We start from the raw sequence: 22,276 nt of genomic DNA, 5'->3' as shown, positions 1-22,276 counted from the left end.
TACAGTGCTTGAGTAACAGCCAAAGGGGATTTATATCTGGGAGCAGCAAGAATTTATCCAAAAATGTGAAAACTCTCTTTTTTTAAACATTTAAGAAACAAGTTACTTAGCCTCTACCTCAGAGTTTTACATTTTAAAATATTGCAGAATGATCCTTTTCTGAAAACATGCATAACCTGAAAATCACAGTTTGTCCCTGCTACTGTTTTTCCTGCCACAATATATGCAAAAATCACCAAACTCCTACCAAGCAAGGTCAAATCTTGACTTTTTCTTTACCATGTACTGCTGCATCTACTTTGTCCCAATCCTCCTCCTCTTTGGCTGATTCTTCTTCCTTGAGAAATAGATTTGCCAAATACTATCTGCCTGGTCATTAGCACTAACCCAACTTTTGTTCCATGTTTTGTGGAACAGGTGTTACCAAATGCGTCTTTGGCAATTATGAAGAAAACCCATCTACTATGAGAGCGTAAGAAAACAGGAACAAGCTGGTCAACGTGGCAAGTGGAGGGAAAACACCAACCCATAGACCCTGAGGTCTCTACAAAACGCATAGAAAAACACAATCCATATGTGGTCTGCCAAAACCAAGCAAAACGTTGAAAACCAAGCCCTACTACAGCACTTTTTATTGTTAAAAGAGTTGCTTTCCACCAAGAATACAACTGCGGACACGGCATTTTGGCTCATGCAGAGCATGCRTGGCCATGGTTTAAATCTCAGGATACTATCTACTTTTGAAGGCCCAACCTTGGAAGGTGTAACTTATGAAATAATGATGATGCTAGCTAGTTAGAAGACATTTGTACTTTTATTTTTAAGGTTTATTTCATGAGACTAACCTGACGATGTTTATTGACCTTCTCTCTTCATGCAAACCTGCTACAGGTTCTCGGCAGCCAGGCTTGCTGGAGCACACACGCAGCTTAAAACTGCAAAAAGTAAGCTAATAAATGCAGGAAAATTATGTGTGYGGTCTGCTCACAGAGGAGACATTTACTTGGATCGTATGAGTGTCATTTTGTGACCTATATTGGGTGAAAAATTCACACTCACCTTGCTTATTTCCCAAGGAGAGTCTGCAAATCTGCAAGTGCAAACACTCAGCTACAGATTTACTTAAATCCTTTTGTCCTGTCTATGATTCGCTGCAAATAATCTAAGATTAACCGTAAAAAGCAATCTTATATTTTTTGTTTCTTTAATAGCTGTGGTAARTCTGAAGAATCTGTTTCCAGATAATGCAAAAATATATTCTAGATAGGCCACAGCCAGTTTTAATCCAACCCTGTCGAACGGTAAGCATGTATGCCCATAAAGCTGCCTAACGTGAACGTGGTGATCTCAAGTGCAGCGGTTTTATAAATCAGCATCTTATCAGGGAATTATCACAGAATGGATTTAAAGTCGACTCGACCCCTTATCACTGAAAATGGAAAAATACTTGAGAAACAGGCAAAGACAAAACTCTTGCAGCGTTTTTGTGCAAAGTGCCGGYGTTGTCTTCAAAGGCATCTACAACYTGGCTACTGCACCCTTAGCTTTGCATGCTACTGCACACCAGAAAAAGCAAATACTTGATGCAAAATAGYGGGCTGTAGCTTCTCTGTGGCATGCTTCCCCCGTAGTTAAGCTACATGTTGGTCTTGATCCATTTAAACAGTCGGTTCCCTGCAAAGACAATTATACAAACTACAGGAATGTGCTCCGGAACGACACGGAAAGCTGCCGCGCTGCATCAACACTGATGGCAATATCCCTTTAGAAACCCAAACTTCTGTATGGCTTTTGGGAGTCTTGCCTYGATTTACAGTCTGCAAATACGTAGATGCAYACGTTCACGCAYGCACTCCTAATGGAGACATGATTTTCCAGCGGGGTTCCTCAGAAAYGTTGCCTGACTTCAACAGATTTCCCAGTTTGTACTGGAAAAATGGAACCTGTGCTTGCGGTTTACAAAATAAGCCCAGAGAAAAAGGCTGCAAATTTCTGCCAGTCAAATAAATAACAATAAATTCCTGCCATCTCTGGAGGAATCCGGCTCTCCACAAAAAGCCTCCTGAAAAAGACTCCTCTGAAGCAACTGGGAGTTTCAAGTGCAATGCCATCTGGTTCTTGAGAGATCTGAAAACTCATTTCATCCATTAAGCTGAAAAGATAGTGTAGTTCTCCAGTTGTAAAGTATATCTGGCGACCTTGCATAGCTCAACAGTTGCATCCAGTGCAAACATGTAACAGCTTCTCCTATAAAAAGGACAAGCYGATGCCCTGTGCTCCAGGCTGAGAACCTGCCTGCTTGTGACATCTCTTAACTCGCCTCTGCCCCCCTTGTGCCAAAACCCCAGCCCCACGCAGAGGAGATGCAGCAGTACAGGAGCCTCCGGGGTTCTTCTCTCCAAGGAGGAAACCCTTGCCATGTGTTGCAAAAGCTTGTTGAGCTCGAAATACTAAGCTGCTTCTAAAGAAAGCATTTCTGTGATAAACAGAATACAAATACCCTATATTTTAATTGATACTTGTCAAAAGAACATAAATACTTCCAGTACTGAAGGTTCACGCTGGTGGTACAGAAYGTATCCACATCTGGCACTGGCTGTGTTGCTCTCCACACCTGGTTTTAATAGATGTCCCATCAGTGCTGTTTAACCTTCTCCGCACTTTGCACTGAGTTGAATAACACCAGCTCTAAAAATAACAACCATCTAATAACACCAACCTTAGCCCTCATCTGCCTCTGCTACGAGCAGGAGCAGYGAAGCTGCTTCTTCACACGAGGTTTTCTTTGCTTGGTTTCCATCTGCGGCGTGGTGGCACGCATCTCGGGGGCCAAATCCCAAACAAGMAGATAAAAAGGAGTGCCTGGCAGCGATCCGGGCTCCCTGCGCTTCTCCGCTTCTCATTTCCGCCAGGGTGGAGTGGCCATGGAAACCATCAGAATAACCCCCCCCCCCATTTTTTCGGYGGGGTGACAGCATCAAATGACGTAGTTGGCTCATTTGCAAGGTTTCTTCAGAGCAAACAACTTCTCCTGCACAGCTTCAATTTGATTTCGAATGAAGGAAGAGAGCCGCAAATTCAAATAAGAGGTTACACGCTTGATTTTGCTTGCAAACCACTTCATCAGACGTTGATTTTTAGCACTTGTTTATTACTCATAGGAAGGACTGGGCATCACAATAATGTTGTTTAAAATAGGCTTAACTTGGGTTATATAGATGCTGCAAAGTTCCATTAGTGTCCCATCTCTAAACCTTCAGGAATGTTACTCCATATGCATACTCCATATATATGGTATAYGGTAGACCTAAGAATTGGCCATGCTACATCAGACCAAGGGTTTGCCCAGATCCCTGTCCTCTCCAATATCTGCCATGAGTGGGTGTGCTGGGAAGGGCAAAAGCAGGGCAAATAGATATTAAACTTCTCCCAAATGCTCTCTCAGCACCCAACTGCTTGTGCGTCAAGAGGTTTCTGGCTATTTAGCAATCTCGATGGATGCTCCAAGTCTCCTCCTCAACGCACAACCACTTCTCGGTTTCTATTGCTGTAGGAGAATTAAGGAGATTGCAGCATGTAAATTATAAGATGGATATAGATGATAGATTCCTGATGACTATCTGACCAGGGAATACTTAAACAAGTCTATTCCTTTGCTGTGATACCTAAGCACAGATTTATTTGTAAGTGCCTTTAAAAGGTCAGTGCACACAACAGACCAAAGAAAATGAGGAGAAAAATAATACTAATTAAAAAAGAAAAAATTATGAAAATGACGCCTTTTATGCCAATGCAAGTGTTACGGCAATTTTTATGTGAATGTCACTATACAGTCGTGATCAGGTACACAGAAACACTCAAGTTTTTCTCCTTTTTTTCCCCTAACATCCTTTAAGTACACTCACTTCGCTGCATTTTATATCTGAATGAAAACCTTAAACTGCCCCATGACTTCCCTTCTGAATCCAAAACAAACAAACAAACAAACAAACAAACAAAAAAACCATAAGCAAACTAAAACAAATCTCTGCTAGGTAGGTCTGCAGTTCGGTCTGATAAGGTTTTTGAAAGCCATATGTAACTCAAACAAACTGGGACATATATTCAGGGSGGATAACAGATGTCTGTCCCTGACACATGGGCAAAGCAATCTCATTCTTTGAAACAGGATTAGAAGTTCTAGTTGGAAAAAAATACAATGAAATCCCCTCTGGGCCAACGGCTGCACTGAATAATTTCAGATCAAACGGATAACTCGCCAAAATTATAAGCAACTGGAAGCAGTTCCAAAAGCGAGAAGGTCAAGCAAACTTAATTGTAAGTCATGTTACCCAAACTACTGATTTTAGACAGGAATCGTTCAAGGATATAAGCTTTACATTTGACTGACATGGAAGATCCATTTGAAAAAGGGAGGAAAAAAAAAAAAAAGACCAGGGAGATGAATCAACCTCAGGATGGAAATGAAACCAAGAAAAATATTTTTTTGCCCCAAAGAAAATAAAGAAAAGCAGATGTTAGCCAGAGTGTCATCATCTTTACAGAGTTTTATGCCATCCATCACCTTYGGGTGTCGGACAGCCAGGAAATAAATGGAGGCACGTGAGCCAAGAGAAATCACCTTTTCCATCTCTTGGCATGCCAAACAAAAATCTCTGCTCTTCCCAGAGCAGAGCAGGATCTCAGGGTCTCCTTGGCRCCTTCAGCCTGAGGGCTGGGCAACAGGACGGGACCCAAGATGTTGACACTCACTGTCATGTACCTGCACAGCACCTCTGTTGCAGTGATTTCCTAAGCACATCATTCCACAGGTCATTGAATGCATTTTACAATTTCCTAAAAAAAAAATCAGTTTATTGCCATCTGTTACAAACTGTCGGCATTATAATGAACTGCTCGAAGGCGAAAGCTGCATATTCTTGGAGAAGAACTACTGACTACAGAAAACGCATTTATTTTAGTGATATATAACACATTAGCGGTGCACGATGGAAAAGAAGCACACAACTTTCCTTWCTTTCTTTCTTWCTTCTAATTCTAAGGAAATAGAAAACCGTGTTCAGAAAAGGCAACTGTTACTTCAGAGCCTTCAGAAAGGGGGAAAGAAAGGTCAGGCTTTTGCATTTTCATAAAGTTTTGCAACTTCATAGAAAAACAAAAAAAGGCTTTAAATCTTGGTTATAAATCATCTACGATAAATCTTTCAATTCTCAAACAAATTCCCCTCTCTGACCCAAGAAAACTGCAATTATTCAGATAGCTCATGAATAAAAAGACCGTGCAAGAAGGAGCGGTTTTCCAAGGGAGATTTGTGTTCAYCCAGAGCAAGGATGGAATAAGTTGTATTTATACAACTGCTAYGGCTATTTAGACGTCTGAGACATACAACACTTGTGGCGGGGGCAAGGTGCACGGCGATGCTGAGCAGCAGGGGATGCGTCCCGTTCACTGTTACCTTTGCTAACGACGTTAATCCTGCATTTTTAAATACAAATGTGCCAAATTTCTTTACAAAAACGCAGCAGAGGGAAACTATTTCGCCGCCAGCCCAGYGCTTCTGAGAAGCGAAAAAAGCGATTGCTATAACAGAGACAAAAATAACCGAGCCGCAGGTTATTTTTAGGAAGGAGCATCCCAGGGCCCTATGTTTGAAGCACCAGAGGGAGGTCAGCAAGGACTTTTTCAAGAGAAGAAAAACATGAAAAAGCAAGCATTGAGAAAGAAAAACTAGGGATTATACATTATATGTAATGTATATAGCTATGTATATATTTTCATGGGGATAATGCTACAAAYGTGAGAAGGAAACTATTGCTTTTGGCTGGTGGCTGCTTTCACTGCTGCACCAGGCTGAAGATCCCACCATATTTCTAGGTGACCTCTGGCCATCGCTCAGGCTCATGGTTAGATTTTTACAACCTCGCAGACACAGATTAACATTAATTGCATGGTTTTTTGATGGCGTGCAATACCGTCCTCATGCAGCTTTGCAAGTATTTTTAAAAAGTCTACTAGGCTACGGTGATACGTGTTGCTTCTTACATCCCAGATACACAGCAAAAGCTACTAAAAATATTTTAAAAATTATTCGAGGTGAGGAAGAACATGGGCCCTTCATCCCTTGAGTGTCACCACCATAATTAYCCCTCGCCTGCCCGTCATCCTGAACAGCTACAGGAGCTCGTTTCTCCCTGCGTCTCCCTCCCCACCCGGTTCCTGTGCACTGGCCAGCCAAAAGCCAAAAAGCCAGAYGAGCAATAGGCTCCTGCTGCAGCTCCTTCCACGGTGCGGCCACCAATTTAATTCTTCTCTTCCTAACCAGAAATTTTGAYGAATTTTTGATGCACCACAGACATTTTCTCTTGTGTCGAATATGCTTTGGGAAAGCAATTAAAAAAAAATTTAGGGGACAGTCCTATACAGGCAGCCAGAGTGCTTGCACAAGCCTCATTTCCTTAGGACACCAACCTAACAAAACTCAAATAAAATAAGAATTAGGTCTTGAGCTGCAGAAGCATATTACTTGGTGATTTGTGCATTATGTTTGGCAAGCCCGAGAATAAACAACGCAATAAAAATCTCGGGCGAGGAAGAGCTGTTCCAACAGAGATGGCATTAAAACCAAACTAAATCAAACTCTGAACTAAAACGGCTGCTCATCTTTCAAAGGCGCTGTAAGTGATTGCAGTTATTACCAAACATATTGAGAAATGTTAATACATTCAGTTTTATGTTACATATTAATAAATATCTATGTAATGCTAAAAATATTAATATAATGAAAATAATGTAATGTAACAACACAGAGAACTGGTCTTTGGATGTTGCAGAAGGGCTGTGCCAGGGTCATCCTGCGATCAAATGGGGTAAATTTCAGAYCAAGCACTTGTAAATCTTAATTTATCTCAAAAGATTTCTTTGCAAAACCACACAAAACCAACAGTTCAGGTTTGCATCTGCTAAAACCAAAGCCAAATGCCTCCCTTCTGCTCTCACCTGCGTGTGAACCACRAGCAAATTCATAGATAGGAATGATCTTACACAAGCCAGAAGCCACTGCAAGGGAGAAGGAAATCACCCAGGGTTTCATTAATCCTCATGCAATCCATCTGGGCTAAATAAGTTAATTTAACATTTCCATCAATTCTTAAAATGAAATCACGTYAACAAACTTTGGTCCTTTTTTGCCACTGTCCTCGTAAGACCATTGCTTTGGGAAATGGCTGATTAAAAGAGCTTTCTTGCTTCTAGGTTTTAGTTAGCAGCCCTTAGAAATTGTTTTTTAAAAAATGTAGAAAATTATTTACAGAACTGTATCAGAAGAAAACCTGTTTTAAATCTCGACATTAAGAGATTATTTTCTGCCTCAAACCGTGCCCAATCAGTCACTGTAATTCAATTCTGGTTACAGTAACAGCCAGGACAAAATAAAGTTATTGTCACTAGTGTAAATATGCTTGATAGTGTAAAACACAAAATATATGGTAAGGAGATTTTATAGTTTATGTAAAACAAGTAAGAACAACACAGCGAATTTCACATATTTTGGCACATATTTTGGCACATATTTTGAAGTAATTGATTTTGGAGGACTTATCTAGCAGGTCCCCCCAGACAGACTGGGGATGAGAAGTAGTTTGAGTTTCTCCTCGTTTTTAGGTTAGGAGTCATCTTAATTTCTGCACTTTAGCTTCTTCTCAGTACCAGTCCTCATAGAAACCACAAAGTAAAGATAAAACTGTGGAGGATTATCTTGCTAGTTTAAGATCAACAAGAGCAGTCTTTAGGCAAGTGCTTATTTTCACAGTCAAATGCCTCGTTTCTTCATTTCTGTTCTTAATTTTTTTTCCCCCTTTAAAATTTTAAGAGTTCCTGGAAAAGTTTTACTGACTTTCTMCATTTTACCTGACTCTTGATAAGGAGCTTGAAGTTGTTTCTGTGATCCAAGTTAATTAAGCTATTTGTTTCCAGTCAGGCGCGCGTTTTTGCGATATGCAGATTTAATTCATAGCATATTGAGCTCATATGGCTCTTTTCTCTAAACGCAAACACTTCTGTTGCAGTAAGGGAAATAAAGCTTATCTATGAAGTTACTTTGTATGACAAAGGTGTGACTTGTTCAGATTGCACTTTATCTGTACATTACACAAAAAGCCCCCAAAAATCAAAAAGACTTGAAAATCAACTTAAAAAAAAGCCAGTAGCTTCATTTCTTAAAATCAATGAGAGAGGTAGTTACTACTATACATCAACCTTTTTCTATAAATGTAGTTATTAGAACTGGCTCAGGATGGCAAGGCATATGCAAAAAAACCCTACTGTAACAAGGGGGGTAATAAAATAGTACTGTACACAGAGATTTCATGCAGCTAAATCATAGYGGGTTATACTTTGAAAGGTTTTATTAACAGTGTCTGCAATATTTGCTAATATGCAATTCTTCAGGTACAGAACGGAGCACTACAAGAATAAATTCCAAACTACGTGGACAAACTACCTGCCAGATAATTCAGATATTTTACATTCATGATGTGTATTCACCTAGAGCACAAGTCCTTTTTTTTTTTAATAAAGACTTATTAAAAGTCTGACACTAATGAGATACTAGCTTATWACTAGGTGGACATGAAACAGCTCTACAAGGACTTTCATATATCTTGATGTACATTACATTTGCCCTTCTCTGCTGTAATTCTCACGGCAGAARCTGTTCCCTTACCTTAAAGCCATTCCCACACCTTCAAGGGTGATATTGCCCTCTAATATAAGTTTCCCATGACATCTGAGAGGTGATCATATTTCCATGTCCTCCTCTCACATAGCTCAGAAGCTYGTCATTAGGGCTGGTCAAAGCATTAAAATAACTAAACACAACATGGCTATCGCTTCCCACACACGTTCAGAYCAAAATATTCTTCCTCCATAGCTGCCAGCCCACCAGGCTCCTCAGTAGAAGACCTCAGAACAGGTCCGCAGTGYGGGGACCATGGCAGAAGGCCTCCCTTCTGCAAAACGTAGGAAGCTATTGTTTCAGCTCCCAGYTGGAACGAAACCCAATTAAAAACACGTAAGCCCCCTGCAAAACGGACTCATTTTTCACACCGCTCCACTCACTGTCTCTATGTGCGAGAGCAGTCAGCCGTACTTGGGAGCAAAGTTGTGAAGCGGTTATTTCTGAGAGGAGCCTAGATACTGCTACCAGAAGGCTCCCAGGCTATAAACTCATTAGGATCTCACAATTAAAAGCACTTACCTCTTCAAGGACATCTGCAAGCTTACTAAGTATCTCCTCAGGCAGGCTCTGGAATGTGGGAACACTGAAATACAAGAGAACCCTTGATTACTGAATATCTCCATGTATTTCACAAAGCCAACTATACTTCTTTTATATATATTTCACGCACGTTGCCCCTGTTGCTAAGGACTTGTTAAGTRTKTACTGTAAAAAGCAGCTTCTATAATGGAAATCTTGTCTTCTTGTGCCACCCAAGGTRTATTTTTAAGCRTTCACTTGTTATAATAGGAGACCAYTTGCAATAAACATCTGGAGAACCCTTCCTCAAGCTGAAAAGCAGCTAAGAGCCAATCAAGGATTTACTAGGATTCGTCTGCGCTGCAAACATGTTCAGTCACACRTGGGATTGTGCAGAATTGCCAAAATTTCCCTGCCTTTGTTCCACCCCACCAGCAAAACAAAAACAAAAAAATGAAAAAAAAGAAGAAAAGATCAGATCTAGTAAGTAATAGATTAAAAACCCACTTGAAACTACACGTAGACATAGCAAAAGCAGAACACAAAGCCGCAGAGGGTACGGAGGCAGCAAGAAAACAGCATTGAACTACTGCTAGAATTATTGAAGAGTTCATTGGGAGCCTAACGTACAGAGTTTATTTTCTTTTGCCAAAAAGGCAACTTTTTCACTTTTTTTCATAGAATTCTCCTTGACAAAGATTTCCCAGGCAAGGCTAGACTTTCTGGTCAAGACACAAGAGAGTTGCAGCAACACTCATCCAGGAAACAMCAGAGAGAGATTTAATTCAGTCTGATGTAGGAGGGATGGAGATTTGAACTTGACTCTCCAAATCTCACGTAAGCACCTTGACCTCTAAGCTATTAGTATACCTCCTGTACCTTGGATTCTTATTCTCTATTTTCCATAAAAGCTTGACTTCCATCAATATTCTCAAGGTTCCGTCTGATGCTGAATGAACCGACACATAGACACAATATACTTTCCTGAAGTGCTGTAAACGCCCTTATGAAATAGCATTTATAGCTATAGCAAAATAGCATTTATTGCCCTTTTAAAAAATGTCATAAATTCAGGCTGAGCTGATGACAACCCTGAGAGAAGAACAAGACTCGAAAAAAATGTTCACATGTATAGCACAGAATCGGCTAGTTGGCTTGATACTGCAGTTAAATAAAAATACACTCTCAATTCTCTAAATGACAATATTATATAGTCTTAAAATAKATTCTTAATTTCCCCAAATCTGCCTGTATTATTCAAAGATTTGCGTATGAAGATCAGTATTTTGAAGACAGTTTTCATGTGGGTACCTGAACTCATATGAAAATTGAGATCTGAGGATCAAATTGCTGCAAATGGGAAAATATACACTAGAAAGTCAAATAGAAGGGCAGAAGACTCAAAAGAAAGAAATTGAATTTCAAGATTTTGCAGCACGGCAACAGATAAAAAAATTACATTCTCTGTTTCTACAGTTTTGTGAAATTGGAGTCTGAGAAATGATATAAAAGAGAAGAGCAGACATTTGAGCTTGGAGATGTTCTTTATTATGATGGAAGAACTCTCAGAAAATACGGCTCAGTTTCATCAAGAACTTACTTATTCCGTCCCCTTGCCTGAAAAGCAGGATCAAGGGAATCTAACTTCCAAATTACGGAATAAAGCTGGTGCCATTAGCATAAGAGGAGGCATTTCAGGTCTAGAGGGACATCTAAGTCCACRGAGCCCAAGTAAGAGGAGCTGCAGACCGTTAGACTGAAATGTCAGCATCTGAGATGCTGCCACGGACAAGATGTCACAGCTCTCCTGTAGGGATTTCTGCCTGGTTACTTGTTTCCTTGCTCAAAGGAGTGTATAAGGAAAYTGAATTTAAAAGCAAATGCCAATAAACTCAGTTCTTTTTACCAATTTCTTCTTCTCTTTTTTTTAATCAATCCACAAACACTGCTAAGCTTTACTGCAAACAGTGATCAAAACAAGCAGCCCCATCAGTGATTTCACATCTGTCATGGATAGCAGGATGAATAGCAATATCTGAATTTCTCCAGTYGCTCTGTCCCAAGCCTGGTTGGACGTTTCTTTGACCTTGGAAGGGAGAACTGAACTAGCTGCACTGGTTATGAGCTGCTCAAGCTGGCTAGAAGAGGAGACCTTATGTCTGCCTTATCCACACTATTCACCTACAAAATAYTTTGCACGACCACACAAGTTGAATCGACATCCAGATGGAAAAGCAAAGCCATGCTTATTCTGAGGGAGGCGAGAGGAGACAAGAAATATCTGTCTTCCTGTCACCTGTAGCTGCTCCTGGACCGGAGCAGAAGCAACATCCATCCTTAGCTACCACACCATCCACACTAGAGTGCGCAATATATGTAGGTGACCACAGCACCTTTTGATTCACCTCATGGGACTACTCCTGAYCTAAACTAGCAAGGGCTCCTCAATAATCCTGGCTGGAATCCAAGGTGTTGATTTGACCCTAAAAATGTTCAGTGGCACGGATGCTTCTGCTCTGAGAGCGCATCCAGCTTCTGACATGCAAGAACATAGCATCATTCAGTTGGTAGCAAAATGGATGCACAGACGGAGGGTCCTTAACACCTTCTATACTATACACCCCATATGGGGTGGCCCTAAAGCACTGCCAGAAAGCACTACCTCTCTGCTCTCAAAGAGCTAAGGTTTAATCACACCTAGTAGGACCTGACATTTGATTTGTGATACAAAACTRTATTTTGAACAACACAAGCTGGCAATGCTATGCAACTGGCAGCTGTCCACTTGTCAACAAATTGTGTCGGAACCAGACTGCTGGCTCCGTCATCATGGCCTTAAGCAGAGAACTAGGAAAATTGTTGAGCCTTACTCATGAAAGTTTACAAATACTGTGAAACCCTTGATCTTGTCTTCCCTTTGCCTTCTTAAACTGGAACGTACTGTATCAGGGAATGGCACATACTCCCACTGGACAAAAAGGAAATTACCTTTCCCAGTCTGAAATCTGTCTTGAGAGCTGGTTGTCATTGATTTAAGTGAGATCTTCCAGAAGATAGTTTCAGGAGGAAGAAAAAGAAAAAATCTCAAGTGCATTGGCACTGCTTTCAGAGAAGCTACATAGCTCCTGTGTCAACGCAGCTCCTGTGTCAACCAAATGGGTTGATCATGGTATAAATGGTAGACCAAATGGGGCTGATCATGGAATAAATCCTAACCTCATTCAGGAGGATGAGAGCAGCTGTGGAAAGGTGGGCTTGGCTCYACATTTTGCATTGCCCAGTGCTTAAAAGTGCATTTCCACCTTGGTAAAAAAAGGGCTGCACACCGAGTTTCATATCATGAGCAATACCGTTATCTGAGGCCACGGTGCAGGTGAGCCAGGGTGACTCGGTGCACCTGGACAAGAACTTCTTGGAGATGCTGGATGGGTAATTGGCTGCCAGAAATGCCTGGCAATGCCACAATGCTGACACCGTGCAGTGGCTGGAGAATATGCCAACTTGCTGAGGAGAAAAAGTAAGATTTCARAGAAGACGGTCAGTTAGTTCCCTTTGAATGGGGACAGCAACTACAAGTGGTGGCCTCAAGCTGATATGGCTGCTGGATGCCTCAGCATAGCAATCCCTGTGCGAGAGAGGCAAAAACAGAGTGATATAGTTGCTTGCTGTTGCAAGTTTTGCACTGAAATACCAATTCCTCTCTCCTGTCAGACAAATAGRTATTATTTGGAGGATAAACAGTTTTTTTTTTTTTTCATACATAGTGTCTACCACATGGAATGGAAAAGGAGAGGCATAAAATAAGTTCAGAAAGGGTGTATTTAGTTCTCTAGAAGCTCGAAATTTACTCTATTACCAATACAATTGRTAAGTCAAGGCTAGTTTTCCTGAAGCATTTTCCTGGATGTTTTGCTTAGCTTACAAAATATTAGCGAAAAAGAGGAAAAGAGATGGAGAGTGATATTCCCTCACACTCGCATTAATTACACTTACATCTGGCCTTGAAATCAGCTCAAATAATGCTACTTTTCAGAAAAGAGAATACATTTGCTCTATTATTGCTGCAGATGACCTGTTGGCTGGGCTAAAACCACAAAGGCATTAAAACCATTTGGAATTGCTCATCTCAGAGAAGCTGAAAATGTTGCATCTACAGCTCTAAAGCTCTGTCAAGCTTTTCTCCTAAGATCTGCCATACATATGAAAGTCAGAAAGATGCAGAAAGTAGATGAAGTGACTTTTTCACGTGAYGAAGAGGCTGCATTAAAGCAAGCGTGAAGGTTTACATTTCTTTTATGTCTAAACACCTTATACCTCTCACGAAAAGAGGGAAGTAGCTACACTAATGGATGGATGAAGTGTGCCACCAACAGCAGGAGGGCCCAACACTGATGCCAACGTGGGGAACCCAGGTGAGGTATGCCTGTCTATCGACTACGCAGTGTGTATTGACTATGGATAAGCATTTTTCTCGTCATCCACATACTGGTCTTGACAACAGGAAAATGGCAACCARTTCAGTGGAAATGTGCACATGGACCGTTTTTAAGGAGCTTCCGGCCAATGTGGGACCTTATYGAGTGTGCCAGAGGATTCTTCAAGTGGTAAAGAAGACAGGACCTCCTTTTCTATCCGAATTTCTATGACGTCCTGTCCCCAGATGGAAGCAATCATTCCTTTTCCATCATACCAATCCTCTTTTCTCATTTCCCTTTGAATAGTCACGGGGATGGACCCTGTGTACTAGCAGACTCCACTTTTCCCAGGGTGAGTTAATGCAGCTAGATACCTTATTTTGATCTTCAGACTATGAGTGTTTAACAGGCTCCTCAGGTATTCTGGAGCACTTTTTTTCTCCCGGRTCTGTCACTCCCTATCTTTCCCTGTCTGCTCTCAAAGACAGCCCTCCTGCTGCATCTCATTTTGCAGTCGCCGAGGAGACCGTGCAATAGAGAGTTGCTGTCTAGATGAGAGAAAAGCAGAGAAATTAGCAGCATAGAAGCCCATTCACCAATTGCGTATGTATCTATGTGTATCTACTCTCTAATAATCTGGAGAAGCATAGTTGCTCGGAAAAAGCTATAAATGCTCAAAAAGAACAATAACTTTGGGAACATCAAACAACTTCAAGCATGCACATCTTTTGGCTACTCAGTTCACGGCACAGGATTTGCATCGCCTTGTAGGCTTAGCAGTGGTGGTCTATGGAGACAAGCCTTTGCTGCAGGAAAGATAATACCTAGTATTACCTTTTGAGTACATTATGTTATTTTTTATGCTGTAGCAGTTGGTATTGCTTCATATTTGCAAGTCAGATTGTAACTACAGACCTAAAGGAAAGCTTCTGTATCTCCTAACAATCCTGTTGTCTCCAAAATTATTCTACAGGCTATTAAAAGACAATACCTGTCAAAAGAAGCCTCACACCACTGTACCCTATGTGTTTTATTTCTATGATCCTGCATTTGCAATATAGTCAGAATTATTTTTTTCTATGGCTTGCAAYGCCTAGTAATTATTCCCTCTTCAAGACAACTTACCATCAATGAGTTCTTTAATCAAGCTTTTTTTCCCCCTCACTTGTTCTGAGAGATTCTGTGGGAAACGAACCCCTAATTCTTCTGGCTCTGTGGAAAATCCCCAAGTGAATGCATCTAGCCTGACTACTTATTATTATTGGTTTTGACTGGAACAATAAATGCATTGCTGCAGTAATGGAATAAAGCCAAACTATCACAAACACCATTATCTCATAAAAGATGCAGACACCGTAACTAGAAGAAGAAAGATGCTTGTGACTGCTTCTTGAGCTGTGCCTTAAAAGAGATCTTTAAGTGTTGATTAGTGTTTTGCAGACAGCATTACATGAGAGTTTAAAGAAGTGACAAGTTGTGTTTGCCTGCACAGTCCACTTTGTCGCCTTTCCGTAAATTAGATATTTGCATCTTCCAAAACAATTTACGCCAGGCGTTTTGTCTCTAACAGCTGTCTCCTGCACTTGACAGCAAATTGTCATGATAATATCTCATTCACGAAGACACCGACAATACTATTTCCAAAAGCACAGGATCTGCTGAGCCATGTTTACAAACCCACCAAACCAAAGGCATCAGTGAGGCAGGTCAGCAACTCTGAACTTGAAAAAAAATTCCTCCCTGCCACAGATGTTGCAAATCGATTGAATCTATGTGATTCACAAAGCATTAAAACTTTTTTGTGTGTGTGTGTGTGTGTGTGTGTGTGTGTGTGTGTGTGTGGTTAATTACTTTGGGACAAATCACAAGAGTTTTCCGACTGCAGCAAAAGCATAAAATGGAAATCCTTCCTGCCATAGACCTAAGTAGTAGGTTTAGAGAGGTAACCCTGAGTCTAGCAGACTATCCAAGAGCTGCAGGCAATGAAACACAGCAGAACTGGCTTCAGGGGCAATCTTGAACTTCTCACTCTGGATCAATGTGCCTTAGATGATTTAGCCCTAGCCAGAGGGACAAGTCAAAGCACAAGTACTTTTGATCAGTAGACTGTCCCTGAGAAGAGTCTTCCAGGAATCCACTTAGTTAGACCCTAGAGGGAAACAAGCTACAAAAAGAGGCACCAGAGTCTACAAACCTCTTGCTCCTCTTCATGGTGTAAAATTAGAGCAACTGGATGTGCATAAAACTGAAAATAATACCATAAATTGGCCCACGTGCATGAGAGAGACATTTGAGACCTTCCTATAGAAAGGCAGCCTAACCCTAACCCCAACCTCCGGCTAACCTCAACCTCAGCCCTCCAGTCCCCTTCTTGGACTAAAGGAAAAAGCTGTGCTGGGAGCATCCTTGGGGCAGCCCCACATTTTTTTGGCATGCTCTTTGCAGCTCCACTCCACATCAGCCTCTACTAATTCTCTGCACAACCTCAGAGCAGCTCTGAATAATTAATAGCTGGTTGGAGTCAGAAGAGGAGCGCTGACTTCRAGATTTGCCTGAGGCAAAAAATATTCAGCCAGCCAGGTCCTTCCTATTTTAAGAAAAGTCATTCTCCCTGCAGAGTGATCATTTGCTGGTCATAAGTTTTATTGATTTGGGGGTGTAATCCAGGACATTTATCCTCTGTGAACTGCTGATGGCTAACAGATGGTGGGTTGTCCTCATTCCCTATTTCTAACTGCTTTTATTCTGACTCTTGGGATGGTTCCTGCAATTGTCCTTGTGTAGAGGAGTGCTGTTATCTTTGATAGCCTGCATGAGGGCTGAGCATCTAGGTGGAAGTGTYTCCYGTGCACCAYCATGGGGTCCAGAAGGAATGGCTAGGCCATGGGCACCCTCTGCTTTCTAGTGGGTTGTGAAAACAGTAGCGACTTCCCTTGAGTAGCAACTTCCATGAATCCACCAAGGCACCAAACTGGGGAAAACACCGCCTTTCCCAGCATCCCCCTTTCTTTTTTTTTTTTTCCCTCTATTTGGTACAATTCTGCACAGTTCTCCTTCCCCAGCAAACCTTTAAGTCCTGCTATTGAGTTAGAAGGAAAAAAGAAGGAATTATTCCTCAACTTTACAAAGTAATTGTTTTTTATTTCCCCTCTTACATCTCAGGAGTCAAAATTTGCTACGTACAGTAAACCTCCGCAGCATGTTTTGTGCCGGAAATAGAACGCAGCTAAAAATGAATTAAATGTGGAGAATTTTCAAACGGCTTGGATTGTATTGAATAAATAATCAAATAAACTGGAGAGATTCGATATAAGATTTGAAAATTCAATTGCTTAAAAAAATCCCATAATCTCAAAAATATTATAAACAGGACAGGCAGACAACAGGGAGAGGAAAAAATACAAACTAAAACACACACTGTGGAGACAGTTTAAGGTATCAAGCAAAACTCTGCTCTGCCACTGTCAAACAATCTTTACTCATTGCTTCCTCTGCATTTGAAGAATGGTCAGATATGACTAAGGGCTCCAACCTCAATGTTGGCTCCCACCTGTGTGAAGACCTGGCCTAGATTTTGCTAGTGCAACGCTACATGTAGGCTAATACCAAGTGCTTGTTGGTGGGCATGGCATCACATTAACAAAGCTGCTTAGCCCTTAAACTGGAGCCAAATCTCTGCTCCGGGTTAATAGCGGAGCGAGCTCAGGACCAGCCCACGTGGACATCCCGCGATCTGTGATGCACGCCAGCTACAAAACGGTTTGGAGATGGGAGGAAAGCTTTTTGGCCAGCGGTAAGGCAGCCTGGCAGCACTTCAGTTGATGCACGCAACAGCCACTCGTGCCGGGGGGCAAACTCTGGGGAAATTTTGCGGTCGCTCTTGAGCTAAAGCTCATCGGATCGGATCGGCTGCATTGCTCCCGTATTCTGAAGGCTGCGTCCCTTTTTCTCTACTTGAACGGCAACAGATGTGCGACTTTGTTCTATTTTTCCTTTTTTTCCCACTATAATAACAAAGCTTCTCTGACTTACATCAATTCACTTAATAATTTGTTAATTAACTACACAGTATCAGTGCATTACATAGCTGCCTCTGTCCCAAAAATCAACTTCATCAGGCATACAAACATTACAATCTTGAGCAAAGAGATTTAGCTCATATCCAATGATCTTTTGCCCACAGTTGGACTTCTAAAGCTTTGTAATGTTGTAGAAGAGCAACAAAAAGGGTTTTGAAATGTGAGCGTCTCTCATCAGAGACAGGACGCTGGGCAAGCCTGACTCAGGATGCCTGTTGAGAGATTTGAATACTGAGGGACTCTATGGGGTTCCTCTTACTTAAACACATGTAGGTTTAAGATCACATGAAGCTAATGGGATGCTAAAAGCCCATTCGTTACAAGATTTCCACTTGCAAACAAGAATATTTGTAAGCATGCTCCCCCTGTTACACAAAGGTTGACCACATGAGGTCAGTGGACGTAACGCATGATCTACAGACACGGTGTCATACTTTGTCAAGCTTGTAACATAATATTAAGGGTTGGGGCAGAAAAATCTAAACTTAAGAATGGAAAACACATGATCGTACTTGAAAGTGATTTGGCAGAGATTGTTTTATATAGGAGCTACTCAGGCCGCAGTAGATGCAACAAGCATGTAATGGGTGGTTTCCTGAAAACTTTGTCATTCAACCAGGAGTATCACACAAGAGATGAGATCTATGAGTAAACACTACCAAAGGCTGGATTTGGAAGCCCACTGGCCAGACAGTGTAACAGAGGATGTGCCTTGCATGTCCTCTGGGCCCATGGTAGTGTTTCAGGAGACTGACTATGATCAGAGCTTGACCTCATAGTAAAGATTGCTGTGGACACCACACTATGGGAAAAGGTCAACAGTCTGACTCCTGTGATGTCCCCTCCTTGACTACAGGTCATATGAGAGAAGTCTTGGACTCACTGGATTACATATTATACGATGAAATAAATTCAACAGCTGAAAAACTCTCTGCACACTTTAAGAGCTCTCAGAGAATCAGACAAATCTCAAAGAACCGAGAAGAGCAGGAGTCACCTTGAGAGCTACTGATTTGCCTAAGATTAATGTCGAGTTAATGAAACTGTTAATCTAGGACCTATCAACAATTATTCTAAAAATATGATTTATACCAGTCAACTTCTTTTTCATAGAAAGAAGGTTGTCATGGTAAGATTATAGCTCTGGCTGACAAAGGCAAATGTGTTGATTCAGTGTATGTGGATTTATTCAGGGCAATGTGGCTTCTTGATCAAAAATACCACTATATACGTTTAGAAGGAAACAGTTAAGATTAATTAAAAGCTGACTCACTGACAGATATCAAAATATAGTTAAAAGAACTGAGCAATGGCTGTTGAAAGCAATTCCCATAAATCCATTTCTAGCTCAATGTCATTTCAATTTATTGATGATCACTCCTCAAGCTTGCAGATGAGGCAATTTACTCCCCCCGCTCCTGGTGATTAATGTCTAATAAAATGTACTTTAATATTCCAAGTACGCAATGACTCATTTTTTGAATAGGCATGCATATTATGGCAACAGCATCAAAGCAAGCACGCAAGCATCAACTTAAAACAGGATATCCTGCTCCTCCCTGATAACCTCCTCCAAAAAAAAAAAACTCAGTTCGGCACTATGATTGCAGTAACGGTTCTTGAATGCAGAATAATAATCTTGAAACTGCATGCAGGACTGGGATAGCCCAACAGATAAAGTGTCCTGTTCCTGTACCACGCAAAAGTTTAAAATACCAGGAAGAGCTCAGAGGACACCACAACAGTTAACCTAAGCCATAAGGGGAAGAGGAGAGCTTATCATTTGGTACGAATTCAGAGTAATTTTTACCAATTTGGGAAAAAGGTTAGATAGCGAAGATCTTTTCCGACTTATGGATGAAGAAAGGCTAGCCCCAGTGGAATTAAAAATCAAATAAACTAAGATCTGATCTCATTTCCAGGTTCCTGGCAAGAAGGAAAGCACTAGAATGGCTCCATCAGGGACAGCTATCTCCTTTCAGGAGCCTTCAAGACAAGGTTGGGTTTCTGTTATAAAGACATGCTTTGGCCTTTCTCCAAGAAAACAAAACAAAACAAAACAAAAGTCAATGGCTCATGTCTACAGAGGTTTTAACCGAGCTCACCAGCTGCAAATGCGAAGGGAAGGTAGATCTGGAGAGGCTGTGCTTGAGGAGATGGTTACTTGGCCGTTGTAGGTTAAGACATCCGGTAGCGTTGAGACAGTGAACCTACCATAGCCTGCTCACCCACGGGACTGGGCACTACTATTCGCTTTCTGAAACTGCACCTTCACTGAAAGCATACGATGAGAGAGAAGCTTCTTTTCAAGACAGTCAGCCAAAAGCGATGCATTTTAAGTGACTGCAAATAATTTAGCCTAGTAACGAGATTATGGGCAGACTCAGAGGATGACTGCTCTATTCACATTATTAATATGCAGTTACATGTCACGGCAAAAGAATGATTCCATTCCCTCTGGGCTAAACAGCTTAGCACCGCTGGGAAGCTTCACTGTTTGAGAACCTGAAACCAGTTTGTTTATGAAAGGTGGAAATTTATGGAAGCTTTATATTAACCTGTCAGCTGTAATCAGACATAAAAAATTTTGTTCGCCTGAAACAGAGGAATCAAAGCTCCTGGATTTGTAATGGCATTTGGAGCCTAAGCCCCATTTGCTTGGATTTATAAATCCCGGCCACGGATTATAAATAGGATTTCCTCCAATGGAGGAGCAAGAAGATGCTTAGGATTTGGATTTTCTTATTTAAGCCAGTATCTTGCTGCTTTGTACCATGCTTCAGCCAACTGGTTCTCCTTAGCATCCTCGCTAGCAGCTTAACAGAATGCTAATTCCCAGGAAGACATTGGTAATATTCTGTATTATTAGAAATTAGGTATTTTTACTGTCTCCCTGAGGTCAATCTAGCTTCAGCTTGACTTTTCCTGGTCTAAACTACAACGCAACATCACAAGTCCTGCAAGCATGTTCTGTGAGATCATTTTCATGGCACGTAATTCCCTTCCTTTTTTTTTTTCTACACTTTACATATTTCTGTGAGCTTCTCTTCATTTTTTCTGTGGCATTTCCTTGATCTTTTTCCAGAAATAATTATGCTAGTTTATCAGCATCTGTAAGAAGTTTAAATTATTCTTCCTAGTATGCATTATCTTATATTTTCCTATGTCACATGTAATATGTTACTCGATTCCCACAGTTAAAGTCAGTCTGGAAATTACTGTCCTCCTTATTYTTCAGAAATCTATGAGTTGTTTTTATTGGGAAATCAGTTGTGTGATGTTTCCAAAGACAGTATATAATTGAATTTAGAATGCATTCCTGATGCTCATAAAAGCAATAAAACTGTCACCTTCTGCTTGCGCATTAAAAATTCATCCCATGAAAGTAGAGGATAAACGCATAAAATGATCATTAAGATTTGCAAACGTACTAGACACAGGGAAAAAAAAGACTAGTCTCTGACTGGACATAAAAACACTTAATAGATCTGTGCTCAGATGGTTCTATTTATTGAGCTTTTTTTGAGTGACCAAAGAAGAAAAGCTCCCATTAGTAACGTGACTGAAGTGCACTTTACCCTGTTATCCAAGCATAATTTCTATTGACATTAATAAGAATGCAGAACCTAYGTGAAATTAGAATTGGTTCTCTGAAATAAAAACCCCCAAAAGATACCATTTCAAGTTAGGTAATCAAATCCAGACAGTCACATTATCTATGTGACTACTTTCCTGATGAACATAGAGTGTCAAAGGAGACTCTATTAGCATTTAAAATCTACTCCCACTTGGAACAGAACAGAMAACATAGTCTATTTAAGACTATGAAACCCATCCTTGAGTTTGTCATAGATAGCTKTCTCCCTGAATCTGGGCCAATGGAGCTACTAGTTTGTTTTTTTCCTTCTTCCAAAATGTTGTCCACATGCATCTTCTCGTCTTTTCTCCCTTTTTTCCCATCTCACATGTCTCAGTTTAGTTTTTTSCCCATCTGAACTGGTGTTATGCTCATCAAAAGATTCAAGCTAGCATGTCCCGGTGGACAAGAYAGGGTCTAACATCCAGAAAACCCAAGTCCTTTCCTTGATTTGAGCAGTCTTCTGGTGTGTTACCTCAAGCAACTGTTTTCATTCTCTGCCTGCTCCAATTCAAATGCAAAAGCCTCCAGACRCTGTTTGGTATTGAAAATTTTGTGTGTTCCATTTTGTTATAGTGCTGGTAGCTTGCTATTTTGAAGATACTTTGCATTTACATATAGTTTGAAATGATTTAACCTAGCAGAATATTTTAATACACATCCTACTAGCAGACAGGTTCTCTGGAGATGATTTATTACCTCYAGCCTAACATATCTTTGTACCGTCATCTTCTCACCCTTATTCTGAGTAATCATTTTCTGACCAAATTTCTATTCATGACAGCTTTATCTTTACACATCAGCACCAAGATGCTACTGGGGAAAAAAAACCCTTGTCTTAGTGTTTTTGTAGACTATCCAAGCATGAGAAAGGCCCTCCCTTGCACCTAGG

General features: G+C 40.9%; 1 protein-coding gene across 1 annotated transcript in view; it reads right to left on the bottom strand.

Moving 5' to 3' along the window:
• The window catches only part of PRKG1 (protein kinase cGMP-dependent 1), a 377,911-nt gene that overhangs the window by 140,456 nt on the left and 215,179 nt on the right, over positions 1-22,276 (bottom strand). Inside the window, exon 4 of the mRNA XM_085306160.1 lies at positions 9,254-9,317. Within this exon, the coding sequence (XP_085162286.1) occupies positions 9,254-9,317 (64 nt within the window). The remainder of the gene's footprint in view (positions 1-9,253; positions 9,318-22,276) is intronic.

This window comes from Rhea americana, unplaced genomic scaffold, assembly GCF_003343005.1.
Source record: "Rhea americana isolate MKP2758 unplaced genomic scaffold, rheAme1 scaffold_233, whole genome shotgun sequence".
In the NCBI taxonomy this organism is placed as follows: Eukaryota; Metazoa; Chordata; class Aves; order Rheiformes; family Rheidae; genus Rhea; species Rhea americana.
The sequence above is the reverse complement of the archived record's forward strand: the minus strand, read 5'-3'. Positions and strand labels throughout refer to the sequence as shown.